This window comes from Conger conger, chromosome 2, assembly GCF_963514075.1.
Source record: "Conger conger chromosome 2, fConCon1.1, whole genome shotgun sequence".
In the NCBI taxonomy this organism is placed as follows: domain Eukaryota; kingdom Metazoa; phylum Chordata; class Actinopteri; order Anguilliformes; family Congridae; genus Conger; species Conger conger.
This window is the reverse complement of record NC_083761.1, coordinates 5741142-5760784: the sequence shown is the minus strand read 5'-3', so window position 1 is coordinate 5760784 and position 19643 is coordinate 5741142. Positions and strand designations below refer to the sequence as shown.

The 19643-nt window shown below is 50.9% G+C and overlaps 1 protein-coding gene across 1 annotated transcript in view; it reads left to right on the top strand.

Moving 5' to 3' along the window:
- Nucleotides 1–17628, top strand: part of LOC133114262 (signal-induced proliferation-associated 1-like protein 2) — a 157147-nt gene extending 139519 nt beyond the window's left edge. The window contains exons 17-23 of the mRNA XM_061223496.1: nucleotides 1593–1815; nucleotides 7097–7228; nucleotides 11238–11264; nucleotides 14250–14283; nucleotides 14966–15042; nucleotides 15493–15575; nucleotides 16188–17628. Of these exons, the coding sequence (XP_061079480.1) occupies nucleotides 1593–1815; nucleotides 7097–7228; nucleotides 11238–11264; nucleotides 14250–14283; nucleotides 14966–15042; nucleotides 15493–15575; nucleotides 16188–16439 (828 nt within the window). The 3' untranslated portion in view covers nucleotides 16440–17628. The remainder of the gene's footprint in view (nucleotides 1–1592; nucleotides 1816–7096; nucleotides 7229–11237; nucleotides 11265–14249; nucleotides 14284–14965; nucleotides 15043–15492; nucleotides 15576–16187) is intronic.
- The last annotated feature ends 2015 nt before the right edge of the window (nucleotides 17629–19643 follow it).

Here is a 19643-nt window from a genome sequence, read left to right as displayed (position 1 = left end):
CGGAGGTTAATATCCTAATTGAAGCTGGATTTAGATGTACATGATAACGGCTTGCTGGCACGAAGGCCGTCTTTAAGGGAAGGGAAGGGTGGGGGGGGGGGGGGGGTTTAGCGAGAACGGCTTTGGCCTTCGTCCAAAGACAGGAAGTTTGCTTTCGCTTCAGAGTAATCCGCTGTAATATTTCACCGCAGAGAGGGAGAACCTTTAAAACAGGGCCTTGGGGGCGGGTTGGGATTGTTAGGGCAGCGCGCAAAGCTTTTAATGCTATTGAAGGCCTTTTATCTCTTGGTCTCTGACCTACCATACATTTGTGTTTACACACACGCACATAAACACACTCACACGCGCACAAACATAAACACACACGCAAACATAAGCACACTCTCTCACACACACACACAGAAATGTAAACACACACACACACAAACATAAACACACACACACAAATATAAACGCACACAGAAACATAAATGCACACGGCACAGACATAAACACACACATACGTAAACACACACATGCAAACATAAACACATACAAAACAGACACAAACACAGGCAAACATAAACACATACAAAACAGACACAAACACAGGCAAACATAAACACATACAGCACATAAACACATGTAAACATATATCAACATATATCAAGATATATACATACATGCAAGCACAAACAAACAAATGTACATAAACAGACATGCACACACACCGTTTGGTGAACGATCCAGTTTGCGCCCCTGAACTGCGACCCCTCTCTTTTAGTCCCTCCTTTTTTTACCCTCCTGCCCCACATGAATAAATACCCTTCCTCAGCAAACAGCCCATCTAGAGTAGTAAAAAATAAAATAATAATGTTAGTGAATCGCCCAGTGAGCAAACTCTGGCTGCTCCTCATTAATAATGTATGCAGTCACCTCTATTCCTGGCCCGGGTAAAATGGTCGGTATTGGCAGAATCCTGGGATGTCAGATGTGACACACACAGGTGTCCGTGACTGCAGGTAGAGGGAAGGAGAGAGAGAGAGGAAGAGTGGGAAACAGAGAGAGAGGGAGAGAGAGGGAGAGGGGGGAAAGAGAGTGAGAGAGATAGTTGACCATCCAGTAGACAAGCCCCATTGAAACTGACCCCACACGGGGCTTTCAAGACCAAGCTTGGTACGGTACTAGATACTATTTAGCAATTAGGCAAACTAAGCAGGAGGTACACTTAGTGATTGGAAAAGGTGGGCATTGCTGGGTTGGATGGCCTGTTCTCCTTGTCTTGTTATGTTATGTTGCTTTTGATGTTGCCAAAGGGCTGTCTGTATTGTACAATAAAGTTGTGTTAAAACTCAAATCTCTCTCTCTCTCCCTCCCTCCCTCTCTCTCTCCCTCCTCACCTTCCCTATCCACCCCTCTATCACTCTCCCCTCCTCCCTCTATCTCTCTCCCCTCCTCCCTCTCTCTCTCTCCCCCTCCCTCCCTCTCTCTCTCTCCCCCTCCCTCCCTCTCTCTCTCTCCCCCTCTCTCTCCCCCCTCTCTCTCCCTCTCCCTCCCTCTCTCTCTCTCCCTCCCCCCCCCTCTCCCCCCCTCCCTCCCTCCCCTCCTCCCAGCAGGCCGTGCAGGTGTGCGGTCTCTCCCCGCGGCGGTCTCTGTACCGCACGCTGTCGGACGAGAGCGTGTGCAGTAACCGCCGGGCCTCGTCGTTTGGCAGCTCCAGGAGCTCGGTGCTGGAGCAGGCCCTGCCCAACGACATCCTGTTCAGCTCCACGCCCCCCTTCCACAGCACCCTGCCCCCCCGCATGACCCTCAGCCAGAGCGCCGGCGGCCTCCGCAGTGAGTACCCCCAATACTGTACCCCTCAATACTGTACCCCCAATACTGTACCCCTCAATACTGTACCCCCAATACTGTACCCCCAATACTGTACCCCCAATACTGTACCCCCAATACTGTACCCCAAATACAGTACCCCATATACTGTACCACCAATACAGTACCCCAAATACAGCACCCCATATACAGTACCCCATATACAACACCTCAAATACTGTACCCCAAATACAGCACCCCAACTACAGCACCACGAGTACAGTACCCCCAATACTGTACCCCAAATACAGTACCCCAATTACAGCACCCCATAAACAGTACCTCAAATACAGTACCCCAAATACAGTACCCTGGATACAGCACACCATATACAGTACCTCAAATACAGTACCCCAATTACAGCACCCCATATACAGTACCTCAAATACAGTACCCCAAATACAGTACCCTAGATACAGTACCCCATATACAGTACCCTCAAATACAGCACCCCTGATACAGCACCCAAAATGAGGCTTTGGGGGGGGCTTTTGACAAGTTTTCTCTTAAAATGTAGCCTTTGTTATTAATATTACAAACAATACGTTATGCAATATAGGCGGTATTTTAGTTTACATAGGTTTAAATTGATAAATTTGATTTAAATAGTTGTATTGATTAGTATTTTTTGCAAAACTTGCAAACGCATCACTGACCTTGAGCTGTAGTTCCGCTTATCCCGTGAAGCTCAACGATCCGGCTTCTCCCACAATGCACTAGTCAGCAGGTCTCCCGGCCGATTTCCGATAGGCCGATCGAACGTCCGCTCCCGTCAGAACCTTCCGGAACAAAAAACGCTGAACTCCCAGTAGAGCCGCTGTGTCAGAACCGGCTCACCACAGAGAAAGAGCTGGAGATTAGTTCATTACGCCTGGATTTATGATGCGTAGAAAAACACTGCCATCTTTGGGAATATGCTGTCCTTTCAGACGGCAGCCGGCGTTCACAGGAATCGACGCTTCGCACAGAATCACTGCTGCAGGCAGCGAGGCGGCCTTCACTTCAGTCGCGCTCTTAAGCGCTATTCGGGAGGGATTCGTTTCCCAAACGACATCTGAGATACAGTCACTACAAAGGGACAGCTGTCATTTCAAGCAATTTCCGTGCTACCCATTCCAGTGAAGTCGGTGAAAGATTGTTCAAAGACTTTGAGATGCACACACTGCGTACGCTCCTGCATAACGTGAATGTATCGCTTTGTGCTTAATACATTTACATGACTGTGATTACATACATTGTCAGAATGAAGCCCCCATCATCCTGTCTTTGTACTAGACGTTCGGCCGGTTGAGTTGGATATTTTTTTCTATTTAATTATATCTGGGCCAACCGACTGTGAGCGCGTGTAATCGTTCGAGACGAAGAGCCAATAAACGCGGACTAGTTTAGCATGCCGACCCACCGTTGTGTCACATGTGTCCTGTTTTGTTGGAAGGGGTCAGTTGTTTGTGCGAGGCGCTTATGTGCGAGTATTGCGGAAGGGGGTGATTTACACTTTTGTGGGTCTAGTTCAGGGGTCAGCAACCCTGATCCTGGAGAGCCGCGGGGTGTGCTAGCTTTTGTTGTTACTCAGCACTTAATCGATCAATTAAAGCAGTCGATTACTCAGTTAACTGGCCTCACCTGGTTTCTTGGGTATGAATCAGTTGCTGGTATTAAGGTGAAAACAAAAACCAGCACACCCAGCGGCTCTCCAGTACCAGGGTTGCCGACCTGTTCGGCCGCCATTCAACGTGTGTGGCAGTGTGGCACTTAAGTAAATATCCAGGGCGACATCAGTTCAGGAGGTAAGAGCGGTCATCTGGCAGTCGGAGGGTTGTCGGTTCGATTCCCACCCTGGGTGTGTTGAAGTGTCCCTGAGCAAGACACCTAACCCCCAAATGCTCCTGACGAGCTGGTTGGTGCCTTGCATGGCAGTCAATCGCCGTCGGTGTGTGAGTGTGTGAGTGTGTGTATGAATGGGCGAATGACACGCATCGATTGTGCAGCGCTTTGGATAAAGGCGCTATATAAATGCCGACCATTTGAGCATCTACAGTGATGAAGATAATATTTGGTCAAAACTCTCTCAGTTACCTTTGTCATCTGCCATTTTGAACATGATGCCCTGTAAATTCAGGTGGATTTTAATTGGCTGTCAGTGTTTTATCATTCATGCAGCTGGAAGAAATCGCTTGGAAAGTGATCCCAATGAACGTTTTCTCTTCCTGTGCCATAGAACCTCTGTGCGAGACGTCATCACATATTACTCCAGTTTTCTTCTTCTTTGGTCACAGGCGATTGTTGTTGTGGTCGAGTTATTTTATTTTATTTATTTTATCTGGATCCCCAGTGTCTCCTTCCGTGCAAATAAGTGTGCGAGTGTTGGGATCTACGCGCTTCAGCGCCAATAGCTGTCACGAACACAGGATATAGATTTCCGAGGCATCGCACGTCGATAGAGCTGCGGATGGACGGTGAGAGGCGCTCTTCTTCTGCGGTGGAGGGGCGTAAACGCCGCTCCTGTCCGTCAGGAGCACTTAGGGAGCTCCCTGTGCCGTCCGAATCCTCCGCGTTCACCTCGCCTGTCAGCGGCTGTCAGTCCCCGGCCGGCGCCCGTTCCGTTCCCCGCGCACGACGATGTCCGCCTTGTTTACGGCGCGCGGGAGAGGCGATCGCTCGGCGAGAGGCTTTTCCTCGACGGTGCTGTCATCTCTAATGGATTCCAGGTCGGTTTCGGGAGGTGCCTCGTCTCTGACAGCAGCTCCCCTCCCCTCCCCTCCCCTCCGTGACTCGGGGAAACATGTAGATCTGACAAATCGACGTTTCGCGCGCGCGCTCTCTCTCGAGATGGACTGGAGCGAGTAACAGGACTCGGAGCGATGCCGCTTCTCGTTACCCTTTTTCCCGTTTTTCCCCCCTTGAAAGCAGCCTGTCTGCGGACGGGATCGCGTTCGCGTTATTCCGTTATTCCCGGACGGTGCCAGGTAGAGGGGGAGACCCGCGTGATTGAGACATGGAGACATTCTCAGAGACATCTCGTTTATCGCCGTTCTGACAGCCCCGGCGTAAACAGGACGTGTTCCCCGGATCAACGGCTCAGGCCTGTCAATCAACCTCCATATTCTGGCAAACGAAGATTAACTTATTTCTTTTTTATTAATTATTTTGAGGAGGTGGAATTGAGGTGGAATTCTCTGAGTAAATTTCAGTCCCTACATCATGTGTGATTACTAGAGGACTTTTACTAGCGTTTACTGGCTTGGAGGGTTGTCAATCATGCAAATCTTTTTGCTTTATTGGCTGCAATCACTCATTTGTAATTTCATAATTGGCGTTAGGATATGGAAAACCTGAATCATAAAACGTCATGATGTCGTGTGTCCTGTATGTTTCAACCTAACGATCCGCTGCCATCCTGTACCTGTTCATTTCAACCCTGATTTGGCACACCTGATTCGACTGATTAGCAGCTCAGTGAGAGCTAATAAATGGAGAATAAAGATTTCTGTGGATCCGTAAATTTCTACTTTGTTTTTTTTTAAGGAGGTGGATTTGGGGTGGCATTCTGTGCACTAAATTTGAGAGCCTCCACAGACGTTAATGAAGTGGTTTGTCCGGCGCAGGGATGATAATTGTTCATTAATTATTCAGATCGTAAACCCTCGTGTAGAGAGTTTGGAGCCTGTCTCAGATCAGGATTAAAGTTAGCTTGCTTCTGGTAGTGCTGTTACAGTGAGAAAGGAATTCAAAATACGTTACAGTTATTTAGCTGACGATTTTTATCCAAAGCGACTTAAGTTGATTAGACTAAGAAGTGGTCCGGGTCTTGTTCAAGGGCCCAACAGCTGTGGGGGTCTTATCGTGGCCACACCGGGGCTTGAACCACCAACCTCCCGGGTCCCAGTCATGTACCTTATAGCCGCTACGCTAACTGCTGCTCACCGTGTTCCTGGTGTCGACGGCCACTGACCCAAATCTCCTCGTGTTGCATTAATTAGCCTCACAAGTCACATGTTGTCTCTTTTCACAAATCTCGCGAATATATCTGAATGTATTGAAGGAATTGTACGTTTTCAATGGAATTCTGAACAAAATTCTTCTTTTGACAGCACTGTAGGTTTTAGTTTGTAAAGTTTTCTCAGAGACATACAGCGTCATTTCCTCAATGTCTATGGAGTTATTTCAGGTCAGCTCGCATTACAGTCTTGTTTCCGTAATCGTCTTTGTTCTCCGAGCTCTTAAAATAAGCGAAAAGTGATCGTAAGATGTCACATGCTATTATTATTAAATATTCACAGTGAAGTCACCCTTAAAATCCCGTTAATTACAATGTTACAGCACCGGAGAGCTCTCAGATGATAATAGCTCACGTTAATTCTGCATGTACACTTCTTTGGGTGAATCGCTCGGAGCTGTGGAATGTTTAACCCTTCCCTTCCCATTCTCCCATCTGGGAATGTCCTGTGTACTGCACCCAGAACCCCCCGATCATCACCCATACTGTTGTATTGTAATTTCTCAAAGCAGGATTAATTAATCATTAATATCATTAATACCATTCCACCCATTCTCCATAACACTCCTGTTTCTGTGCCTCGTTCCCATTGGCTCACACCAACATCACTCCGTTTTGTCAATTTCTTTACAATTAAATTTTATACAATTCTTTGAGGAAGGGTGAGGTAGCCAAACGTCAGTATGATGCAGAATAGTTTTGAGAAGGAAGCTGTACTTAACAGCTTGTTAAAGTAGGATCCATCCTCTCTCAGTGGAATCAAAGTCGGGGACGATGCAGGAACTCACCAAAGTCACGCCGGCCAGCAGGACGATCACTGAAAACAAAATTAATTTGCAGTCCAGCGCCCTTCAACACACCGGTCGTGCGGCCTGGTTTAAAAAACCCCCTCGGAGGCCTTGACTTGATGTGCATCTTGCCTGTGAGACCCTGTCTCGTTCTTACAGGATGAGGGTGTTCCTATAGGTCTTGTCCGTCGACATCATAGCTGCGCGCCCAGAACAGAACCGTGCGGTTATGGGTCGGTCTCCGGACTGTCGGTCCGGCCGGTCACGGATCTGAACCCCTGTCCTGTCGTTCCCCCCCCGGTCACGGATCTGAACCCCTGTCCTGTCGTTCCCCCCCCCGGTCACGGATCTGAACCCCTGTCCTGTCCTTCCCCCCCGCCGGTCACGGATCTGAACCCCTGTCCTGTCGTTCCCCCCCCCCGGTCACGGAGCTGAACCCCTGTCCTGTCGTTCCCCGCAGACGAGATCTGGTACTCAGACGGTTCCCTGGCGGACAAGTCCAAATTCGGCGAGTCGGGCCTGCTGCCCCTGCCGGACTCCGGATCCGGCCTGGACTGGTCCCACCTGGTGGACGCCGCGCGGGCCTTCGAAGGTACGGCGCCCCGGTGCACTCTGGGAAACAGCGGGTACAGGTGGAGGTACAGCTTTGTTCTTTAACCCTTTCTGTCCCGCATGGCACTCAAGCGTAACGACCCTAACATCCCGAGAGTGCCATACGCCACTCTCAACCTCGTACCTTTTCAACCAATCAAAATGACTGCTGTGCTATTGCTGTGAGCCCCTATTAAAACTCTTCTGCTTTCATCAGCTTCCTCAGTTTTCTCAATCAAAGCCGAAAGCCCCTGGGATTTCGGTGGAGCCCCTTCATATTGGGCTCGGGACTGAAAGGGTTAAGGAACAAATTTCCCAAATGTGCCCTGAAAGGTACAATACTGCTCTATTGGACAGAAATATGTACCTCATTATTAGCCCAATGGTGAGGGGCACAAGTGTAGGTACCGACAGGGTACCACAAGCGACAAGCTTTTGTACCATTATTCCTGTGAATATGTAACCCGAACCGAAACAGGAGTAGTCAAAGGGGAACCGCCAAAAATCATACCGCGCCTACAGGAGATGTTGACAGTGCCTACATACGTATACGTGCAGAAGCGTATTCTCCGGGAACAGCGTACATAAAGCTGTGCCAGTCACACAGTGCATAGCGACGCTTGGCTCGGACGCCGTGTTCTCAGAACGTCTCAGAGCGAGACCATGTCTGTCACCTCCATTCATTTTTAATCTTATAGTCGCGGACGGACGCTTTAGTTCAATCGAAGCGCGACGATTCTCTCAGTTTTATCTCCGTCTGTGTGATTATCGACACGGTCGGCCCTCCAGACGGACGTGGGCCTTTTCGACCTCTACTGCCGGTCTTGCTGGCGCTCTCGGTACGCGACTGAGAACGCGGCCCTGTTTTTCTTCCCCGTCTTGTTTCACTGTCATCGTACCCCCCCCCCCCAACCCCCACCAAGCGCCACGTTGCACTCCGTTATTTTCGGAGGTGCCAATTAGCGCAGGAGAAGAGCGTGCTTTCAGCCGAGAGACGGAGCGATTCTCACACCGCGCCGCGAGGAGAGGGGACTCTCAGGGAGCCGGCTGTGACCGCGCCTCCTGTGATTAAAGCCAGCCTCCCGCGATCACAGCCACCCCATCTGCCCCAGAGCCTGGCGCTGGGTCACCCCAATCACAGCCCACCCATCTGCACCAGAGCCTGGCGCTGGGTCACCCCAATCACAGCCCCTCTGACCCATCTGCACCAGAGCCTGGCGCTGGGTCACTCCAATCACAGCCACTCTGACCCATCTGCCCCAGAGCCTGGCGCTGGGTCACTCCCCAATCACAGCCCCTCTGACCCATCTGCACCAGAGCCTGGCGCTGGGTCACTCCGATCACAGCCCCTCTGACCCATCTGCACCAGAGCCTGGCGCTGGGTCACTCCAATCACAGCCCACCCATCTGCCCCAGAGCCTGGCGCTGGGTCACCCCAATCACAGCCCACCTATCTGCACCAGAGCCTGGCGCTGGGTCACCCCCCAATCACAGCCCCTCTGACCCATCTGCACCAGAGCCTGGCGCTGGGTCACTCCAATCACAGCCCACCCATCTGCACCAGAGCCTGGCGCTGGGTCACCCCAATCACAGCCCACCCATCTGCACCAGAGCCTGGCGCTGGGTCACCCCAATCACAGCCCCTCTGACCCATCTGCCCCAGAGCCTGGCGCTGGGTCACTCCAATCACAGCCCCTCTGACCCATCTGCCCAGAGCCTGGCGCTGGGTCACCCCAATCACAGCCCACCCATCTGCACCAGAGCCTGGCGCTGGGTCACCCCAATCACAGCCCACCCATCTGCACCAGAGCCTGGCGCTGGGTCACCCCAATCACAGCCCCTCTGACCCATCTGCGCCAGAGCCTGGTGCTGGGTCGTCTGGCCCAGAGTCGCCTGGCGTGGGCAGTCTGGGGGGGGCTTAGGAATCCTCTTAATCCTGGTTGTGCCACCTGCCATCTACTCCCCATACAGAGAGATGTCGGAAAGTTTTTCTCTTCAGAATCCTCCTTTCTCCCTGTTTCATGGTTCTGATCGTTTCGGACCGACCGCTCGGTTACCATGCGAAACGAACGCAGAGGTTTGTGAGTCTACCGTGCGGCAGCGCGTTGATGATGTCATGTCGCGTGTGTGATGTCATATTGGAGTGGCGTGTGGGGCAGGTCTCCGTCAGCCGAGGTACGCACTGGAGGGGGGTGTGTCCCGAGACACGCACAATTCAGGTACATACACAGACATGCGTGCACACACACACACACTCACACACACACTCTCACACACGCCCCACTCAGCCATGTGCGCGCACTCACACACACACGTGCACACACACACACACACACACACACACACTCTCACACACGCCCCACTCAGCCATGTGCACGCACTCACACACACACACACACACACACGTGCACACACACAAACACACAATCTCACACACACACACCACACAGCCATGTGCACTCACACACACACATGCACTCACCCATGCTCATGAAAACACATGCTCACACACACATGCACACAACTCACACACGTGCATACACACACACACACAGGGCGGCCTGTAGCGTAGTGGTTAAGGTAAATGACTGGGACACACAAGGTCGGTGGTTCTAATCCCGGTGTAGCCTCAATAAGATCCGCACAGCCGTTGGGCCCTTGAGCAAGGCCCTTAACCCTGCATTGCTCCAGGGGAGGATTGTCTCCTGCTTAGTCTAATCAACTGTACATCGCTCTGGATGAGAGCGTCTGCCAAATGCCGATAATGTAACGTAACACACACACAACATAGACATGTGCACGCACTCATACACACACACACACGGGTCATTGTGATTAATGCCAGTTAACTGGGATTAATGACCAGCAGGGTCGGGGGTGGAGCCCAGACCGAGTGACAGCTGTTCGGGAATGGGCGGGGCTCCCGGAATGATCCGGAGTACGGTCGTGAATTGCATTAGCGGAAAAGGGCCTGGCACGTCTCGCTGCCCGTTTGTCTGATTTATGCGTGCGAACAGGCGCTCAGCGCTGGCTGAGAACACGTGGAGCGCTCGCTAACACTCATTAGCACGTTAGCATCGGCAACATCGCCCGCCAAAAAAAAAAACGAATAAATAATGCCCGTGACCAATTCCGTGCCTGATGACGGTTCTCGAGAAAATTCTTAACTTCGATCAGGGATAGCAGGAACAAATTGGCTTTTCCCGGGAGATAGTGGGGAATCCGTGTGCAAATCCGTTGGTTGTTTTTTTTTTTTCGGTTGCTAGACAATAGCGCTGCTGTTGCCAGGGGTTTGGAAGATGTTCCGCCATCTTTGGTTTTCACGCAGTAATTAGCATCGCTATCATACACTGTCATTACCGGGAGAAACCATCTGACTCGCAAATCCGGTAATTAACTGATAGAGAGGCGGAGAGAGGGAGAGGGAGAGAGAGAGAATGTAAATTGAGGTTGAGAATTTCACAGTAACTTCTCTCTGAGCTGGCAGTGCTAACGTGACAGACTGGTGTGGTGTGTGAGTGTGTCTGAGAGGTAGTGAGAGGAGAGAGATAGAGAGAGGGGGAGATAGAGGGAGGGAGTGAAGGCGAGAGAAGGAGGGAGAGAGAGAGAGAGGGAGAGAGAAAAAGGAGGGAGAAACAGAAGTGGAGAGGGAGTGCTGGACGGAGATGGAGAAATAGAAAGGGGGAGTGTGAAAAAGAAGGGGGAGCATGTAAAGGAGAGAGGAGTGAAGAGAGAGAGGAGATGGAAAGGGAGAGCAGGAAGAAGAGAGGGAGGGCGGGAGGGAGGGAGGGAGAGAGAGAGATATGAGATAGAGAGGGAGAGAGATCTGTCAGAAGTCTCGCACTTTAACACTCTCCAGAAGTGTGACAGGTCAGAGCTTACTCAGAAAGTGCGAAGCCTTTTTTTTTTTGCCTCCCAGCCTGGCTGCGTCTGATGCAGGCCGACCTGCCTTTACTTTGTGACGGAAACCGAGCTGATTTCCCCCCGTTCTCTCCTCTCTCCCGTTTCAGATCTGTCCGTTGCGCTCTTTCTGGAAGGTAAATCTGACGGTGCCCGCGTGGTGTGCAGTGAGGGGGGGGGGCGTGGCGTGTCTCATTAACACCGCGTCGGGCCTGCTGATGTGTGAACGCCTTTAACCCTTTCACTCCTGCACGCGCCGGGGAGTCCCAGTGTTTTATCTCAACACCGCCAAACACCGCCAAACCCGCCAAACACCGCCCAACACCCCCCAACACCGCCAAACACCGCCACTGCATTAACACACTGATACGCGGTCCGCTGTATGCTTCGCCACTCATCCAGGTTGCCCTCGGCGACCATGCTAAAAGCCTGCGCCCCTCCCCGGTGTGTGTCTTGGCTCACACGCGGGTTGCCATTGGCGACCGCGGCACACTGCGTACCGCCGTTAGCCACGCGAGCGCTTCTGTGCTCCTGGGGCCCCGGCCCCCGGGGGCCGGTGTGATATTATACAGCATTTACACCTGGGTTTGGGTGGTGGGGTGACATGGCCACGTGTGTGTGTGTGTTTGTGTGAGTGTGAGTGCATGTGTGCGTGTGTGCGTGTGTGTGAGTGAGTGTTTGTGAGTGTGTGTGAGTGAGTGTGTGTGTCTGTGTGTGTGCGTGAGTGCGTGTGTGTGCGTGCGTGTGTGTGCGTGCGTGTGTGTGCGTGTGTGTGTGTGTGTGTGTGAGTGTGTGTGCATGTGCGTGCGTGCGCATGTGTGCGTGTGTGTGGGTGCGTGTGCGTGCGTGCGCATGTGTGCGTGTGCGTGTGTGTGGGTGTGTGTGTGCGTGCGCGGGTGTGCGTGTGTGCGTGCGTGTCCGTGTTGCGTGTTAATCCCAGTTAACTGGCGTGCGTGTTTCTCTGTGCATGTGTGTGCGTAACCATAGAGACCAGAGGCCACAAAGAAGCGTCTGAACTGTAGAAGCAGACGTTTGGTTGTGAGGGTTTGTTCCTCGTTCGTTCTGATTGGTCAGAGTGTGACAGCGTTGGGTTCGGCACGCGAGGTGAATTCCATGGGGGTCACATGACTGGCGTTTCGAGGCCAGCAGTGCAGACAGCAGCAGGCTGCGGGGTCAAAGTGCACCGAAAGGTGAGGAGGGCATTGAGTTGTGGCAGGAGCTCAGTCGCGCCCATCCAGGCAGCCTAGCGCGCTACGCTAACGACCTTCTTTTGAACGACTGTTTCCCCCCCCTCCCCCATCATCATCTTCTTAGAGGTTTGCAGCTCAACGTTTAGTGCGTGAAAGTAATCAGCCGAAATGGCACAGAGATTTGTTGCCACTCGGTTGCCGATCGTGACATCAGCCTTGCTTGCGCTGGCGTTCCACGCTCTACTGCTAGGCCGACGGGGGTGGGGCTGGGGGGGGGGGGGGGGGGGGGGGGCTGTTGAGGGATGGGGGGGGTTGGCGGTTGAGGGGTGATGGGGCCGACTTGTTTTCTGCTCTTAACGTGCCAGGACGGATTCAAGCTCGCGGGTTATCCTGTTCGAATTCAGTTGTTGATATTTATGTAGCGCTGTGTTGCTACGTTCATGCTACATTGTGCATTTGCTCACTGGTGTGTGCAGAGAGAGGCCACTTGTGCTACTGTGCATGTTCTGTCATGCTTATGACATAATTTTCTGTTGTGTTTGACATCATCTTCCCGAGTTTATGACATCGTCCTCTTCCGTGTTTATGATATCATCTTCTGTTGCGTTTATGACATCTTCTGTTGCATTTACGGCAATTCTCTGTTGTGTTTATGACATCACAGTCAGGAAAACACTCTGAAGAGACAGCTGGAATGCATGGGAATGGAGGGCCAGGGCTCTTAGTTTGTGCTTTGTTGGCTTTTATTAGCTTAATAATGACAAAGACATTGTTGTTTTTTTAAATATGGTATTTAAATTGTGGAAGATGTTTAATGGTTACCTTTACTGTATGTGTGGCTTCTGTGGGAGCCCTGTGAAACCATCTGCTCTGCATATCCCATTCTGTCCTTCTCCCTTTTTTATAATTCAGTAAATGTCATCTTAGCTGCAGTCTCCGAAGACGTTGTGTTTTAATTATAGTGGAGGCGAGGCGTAATGAAAGTGTCTTTGTTGAGCATGTCGTGGCTTCAGGGACGATTTTTCCACAGCGTAACTTTAAATACACGGGGGAGAAAGAGACGTTCCCTAATTCATGCAAATTCCTCCTCTCGTAGTGTTATTGTCTGCCGGATGGGGTCTTAGCAGCTGCGTGATTTTCTGCGGGACTCTTGAAATTGTTTTTCATAAGGAGGATATTTTCACGAGTGTATTTATGAATATGCAGATCCTCATATGTGTATGGCTGGAGAGGAGGGGGGTGGAGGGGTGAATATGATTTTGTATGAGTGCGTGCGAGGGAGGGAGGGAGGGGGGGGGGCGTGTAATTTGCAGAGTTTGGGAATAATATAGCAGGGCTCTTAGGAGTCTCCAGGTGTGGATGGTAAAACGAGCATGACGGTGACTGAGTGCCCCTCTCTCTCTCCTTCACTCCCTCCCTCCATCTACCTCTCTCTCTCCCTCTCTCCCTTCTCTCTTTCTCTCCTCTACCTCTCTCTCTCCCCTCCCTCCCTCTCTCCCTCTCTCTCTCTCTCCTCTCTGTCTCCCTCTCTCTCTCTCTCTCCCTCTCTCTCTCTCCTCCCTCCCTCTCTCCCTCTCTCTCTCTCCCTCCCTCTCTCCCTCTCTCTCCCTCCTCTCTCCCTCTCTCTCTCCCTCCTCTCTCCCTCTCCCTCCCTATCTCCCTCTCTCTCTCCCTCTCTGTCTCCCTCTCTCCCTCTCTATCTCTCTCTCTCTCCCTCTCTCTCTTCCTCTCTCTCCCCCTCTCTCACACTCTAAGCTGTGCTGGGAGTGGGGTGGGTGAGGAGGGGGGATGGCACCATTGAAGGGGCTGTTTTGTGAGGGGGGGTGTGAGACTCTAGACGGGGGTGTGTTGATGGGGTCGGGGGTGAGGTGAGGATTGCGGGCGTTCAGGGATATTAATCAGATATTAATTTGCCGGTTTCTTTAATTGCAGGGCTGGATCTGGACGAGGAGGGCCGAGACTCTAGGTAACCACCGCGCCTGCTTCCTGTGCCACCGCACGCTGGTTTGGCATGGCATTCTGGGATAGCTGGTGGGGGAGGGAGGGTGTGTGTGCGTCTGTGCAGGTGCATGATGACAAGGGGGGGGAGAGGGTAGGGTGGAGACTTCCAACCGCCAATTTGGCTCGAGTCACTCCCAACAAGTCACATGACTAACCAGTTTATTACAGCCAGACCTCGCCAAACAGAATAATCCCCGCTCCCCCAACACCCCCCGTTTTACAAGACCAGGCTTGATACTGTGATGGAAACTATTTAGCTTTTAGGCAAATCTGAGCATTAGTACACTTTGGTGAAAGGAAAATGTGAGCATTGCTGGGCTAAGTGGCCTGTTCTTGTCATTATGTTTTTTTATGCTATGCTATGCTGTGCTATGTTATCTAATGTTATGCTATGCTATGCTATGCTATGCTATGATATGCTATGCTATGTTATGCTATGCTATGATATGCTGTGCTGTGCTGTGCTGTGCTGTGCTATGCTATGCTATGCTGTGGCTGTGCTGTGTTATGTTATGCTATGCTATGCCATGCTTATGTTATGCTATGCTATGCTATGCTATGCTATGCTATGTTATCTAATGTTATGCTATGCTGTGCTATGCTGTGCTATGCTATGTTACTAAGGCCTGCGGGTGATTGTTTTGCAGACCAGAGGGTTGCGTCGTTCTGCGGCATGGCGGATGTGGGTCAGGCGCGCGCCCTGTCTCAGGAGCTCCAGCAGCGGGTGGCGGCCGCTGAACAGGCCGCGCTGGAGGCCGGGTGAGTCCCTCCGTCCTCCACCGGGGGCAGCGGAGAGCCGGCATCACTGAGGGCCAGGCCTGGAGTGCGAATGGGGGCGGGGGTGGGCAGTTCAGTCCTGGAGGGCCGGGTGTATGTAGGTTTTTGTTTCCACCGGTTAGCCGCTAACGGGCTGTACACACCGGCGCCGGTTCTCTCAGACTAGATCACAGTAAGACGTTTCACATAGGTGAAGGGCAGAATTGTTGCTTAGCTGTGAACCTGGATGGTAAGTGCAAATTAAGCATCTTGAATGCACGTCTGGTTTCTTGGGTCTAAACCAGTTTGCCAATTTTAAGGTGGAAAGAAATCCCGTCCACCCAAGCATTCTCTCCCAGAGCAGGTGTGAAAGTGGAGGAGGGTTTTGAGTGTCTCTCTCTCTCTCTCTCTCTCTTAGGGAGGAGGGCGCTCCAGGGTCCCTCACTGGAAAGTGAACCAGCTGAGCTGATCCTGAGACAGCTGCAGTACGACCTGTGCAAGGTTAGCTCCTCTCCATTACTGCACTTATGTCACTGCTGTCACTGTGTTATAGTGTGTGCAGTGGTGTGATAACATAGTGTGTGTAGAGTACTGATAACATAGCCTGTGTAGTGTAGTGATAGCATAGTCTGTGTGTAATGTTGTGATAACAGACTGTCGTGTAGTGATAACAGACTGCATGTGATGTAATAACCCAGATAGTGTGTGTGTGTGTTTAGTGCACTGATAACACGGTGTGTGTGTGTGTGTGTGTGTGTGTGCTGTACTGATAACACGGTGTGTGTGTGTGTACTGTGCTGATAACACAGTGTGTGTGTGTGTGTGTGTACTGTACTGATAACACGGTGTGTGTGTGTGTGTGTGTGTGTGTGTGTGTGTGTGTGTGTGTGTGTGTGTGTGTGCTGTACTGATAACACGGTGTGGTGTGTGTGTGTGTGTGTTTACTGTATGATAACACGGTGCGTGTGTGTGTGTGTGTGTGTGTGTGTGTGTGTGTGCTTGTACTGATACACGGTGTGTGTGTGTGTGTGTGCTGTACTGATAACACAGTGTGTGTGTGTGTGTGTGTGTGTGCTGTACTGATAACACGGTGTGTGTGTGTGTGTGTTTCAGGAGAAGCAGGACAAGGCCATGCTGCAGGAGCAGGTGCAGCACCTGAGGCAGGACAACATGCGTCTGCACGAGGAGAGCCAGACGGCCGCCGCCCAGCTCAGGAAGTTCACCGAGTGGGTCTTCCACTCCATCGACAAGAAGCCTGAGCGGCCCCGACACCGACCCACCCGCGAGAGAGACGTCTTCACCGCCGAGAGCGCCCAGCGTCAGCTTTCCTCCGCCACCACCACCACCACCACCACACACGCTTAACACCCAAACCATCGCTTCTGTAGCCGTCTGTGTACAGCGCGTTCAGCCGATCGGACCGCGGGCCCCAGGACGGCGGGGTCAGGACGGGAGGAATGTACGGACTGGTCGGACCTGCTTCACTCTTACTCCAGGAGGAATCAGCTCAAAAAGAGAACGAGAGACAAAGTTTAGAAGATTAAATGCGTAAAATGAATGTAGCTCTTTCAGAAACTTATCGTTGGCACAGGGGGGCTGATGTCTGGTCCTCCAGATGATCTCGAACAACAGGACGGCTGGCTCCCTTTTTGCATAAGGTTATCTGGCCAATCAAATGCAGGGTTTGTCGGCTTCTTTCTTCTTCTAGTTATTCTTTGTTGTTCCATAGATAAACCCAGGTGGTAACTTTGATGTTTTTAAAGGTGCTCTCCTCTCTCATTCTCTCTCTCTCTCTCGTTCGCTCTCTCTCAAGTCTAGATTTTTGTTTCTTTTTTTTTGTAAGTAGTTCATAAGTATTCCGCTGTCACAGTGTCCTAGCAATAAAAATTAATTAGTCACAAACTGTGTATTAAAAGGTTAGCACTAATTGATGATGTCGTCGAAATGGGGTTGTAATTTGACATGTATTTATTTTTGGCAGGAGCAGGTCGTGCCTGAGATTAACTGTACGGATTGTTTCCCTTTTCCTTTTGGGTTGTTATTTTGACTTTCTTTTCAACACTTTGCCTTGTCCGTGGCTCACTCAGATACTCCAAACCAGGTCATTTACGTGTGTATAGTGTACTGTAGCAAAGGCAGTCCTCATGCAGTCGCCCTCCAACTCGTGAGCCAGAAACACTTTTACGATGCCAAAATTCTTCCCGGCCCGAAAGCTCGGAAGAAGTGTCTTGTATTTAACACTATTATTTAAAGCTTATTTAACCTGAAATTGTTTATTTTATTAAGAGTATTTTGTTTTTTGATTTTTATTTTGTTTCGGTTTTATTTTTTTCTGCACTAAAAAGAGGAAGAGCTCTGTGTAGGCTGTTATGTGTGTAGCTTGCCAGGGCGATTATAAATATATATATAAATATATAAATGATAATTTCTGGAAACTCCAACATTTGGATGCTGCTAGATTACAGTTCATTGGTTTGTATGCTTTTACAAATGTTTTTTTTTTTTCTTTGTTAAACTGTTTCATTTAAGATGGGACGTACGTTTGCTTTTTTAAATAAATGTAGGATGTAAAACGAAATTCAAGTTTGTGTGCTTCATTGCTTTATAGTTACTTAGCTGACACTTTTATACAAAGCTACTTACAGTTGATTAGACTAAGAAGGGGACAACCCCCCCCCCTCCCCCGGAGCAATGTGGGGTTAAAGGCCTTGCACAAGGGCCCAACAGCTGGGCAGATATTACACTGGGGCTTGAACCACCAATCTTCCAGTCAGGCACCTTAACCACTGGGCTACAGGCACCTTAGCCACTGGGCTACAGGCACCTTAGCCACTGGGATACAGGCACCTTAGCCACTAGACTACAGAACCTTAGCCACCAGGCTACAGACACCTTAGCCACAAGGCTACCATCACCTTAGCCACTAGGCTACAGTCACCTTAGCCACTAGGCTACAGGCACCTTAGCCACTAGGCTACAGTCACCTTAGCCACTAGGCTACAGGCACCTTAGCCACTTGGCTACAGTCACCTTAGCCGCTAGGCTACAGGCACCTTAGCCGCTAGGCTACAGGCACCTTAGCCACTAGGCTACAGGCACCTTAGCCGCTTGGCTACAGTCACCTTAGCCACTAGGCTACAGGCACCTTAGCCACTAGGCTACAGGCACCTTAGCCACTAGGCTACAGTCACCTTAGCCACTAGGCTACAGGCACCTTAGCCGCTTGGCTACAGGGCTGATTCATTTTTCTTAAATTGTGGAAAGAGAGAAGAAGAAGGAGGCAGATTTGGCTTGGGGGAGGACCGGGGATTATAGAGCCGTGGAGTCGAGCGGTTTGGACATTGATACATTACGATTCCTCTCACTGCCGCCATCTGTTCTGCTTTCCCTCAGACCGGGGAGAGGATCCGCGCTGTCAGACGCTCCTGCACGGCTGTGCGGTTTCAGGGCGCTGTAATTCACTGCAACAGGTTTCCCATAAACAACACCGACCGGTCGGCTTAAAACCATGTTGGACACGGTCAGACCGCTATGGTCTGTTTGGTTTTTCCCCTATTTTTGGAGACTGGAAAATTAATAAGAAGCATAAGTGATCAATACGCTGATGGAGTGTCCAAGCCATGCCAGGTTTCCCATAAGCAACGTTGGTCGGCTTTAAGGCAGCCGTACATAAGAGAAAGACGCTTTGCTATGATGGTCTATTGTTTTTGGGGTTTTGTTTTTTTGTTTAAGACTTGTTTTGATTTTCAGGAAAGGGGTTTTCTCCCTACTTTTGGTGTATAAGCTACCTAGGCAATGATGGAGTATCTAAACCCGTGGCATTCCAGGAACGTTGCAGAATGTTTATAGCAGAAGCAGTGCACTCTCAGAAATGAAGAGACAGTGGAGGCACATTTTTGTTCTTCGAGGATCGAATTTCCCAAATGTACCTCGAAAGTACAGTAATGTCCTCTTTGGGTTCCAATGAGAAATGGGTTCTCCAAGCAAGAATTAATTATCTATTGCTGGCTAGGGGTGCAATTTTATGTACGTATACGGTATCGGCCCAGCGGCAAGCATTTGTACCTTTTCAGGCACTTTTCAGGCCTTTATTTCCGATAGTGTAGTGCTGTGAATGGGAGTATTCCTGGGATCTAGAGCCGGGAATCCCGCCTTCTGAACCGGCGTTCCCAGACCTCACATGTGGCCGCAAGCTGGACGGGCCGGAATCCGGGGGGCGGGGGGGGGGGGGCTTCGCGGAGGTCCTGTTCGCCAGACGGAGCGCGACAGAAGCTCGGCAGCGGGACAGGAAGTTGTCATCGATCACCGCCGGCGGGGGAAAAGGGCCGCTCTGCGTGAGTAAGTCTGAAGACCGTCGGCTCTGGTAAACGGCGTCTCTCATCCGGGGGAAGTCTGCTGATTGTCAACAGCCACTTACGTATGACAGTGCCCCTATAAGGAAACGGCAGCCCCCTTCCCCCAAATTCTTCTTTTAACCCTTTAAAAGCTAGGTTTTATTTGGAAGTAACTCCATTGCCTTCTATTACCGGTGTTGGTTTTTACATTACCTTTAGAATGTTAAGTTACGAG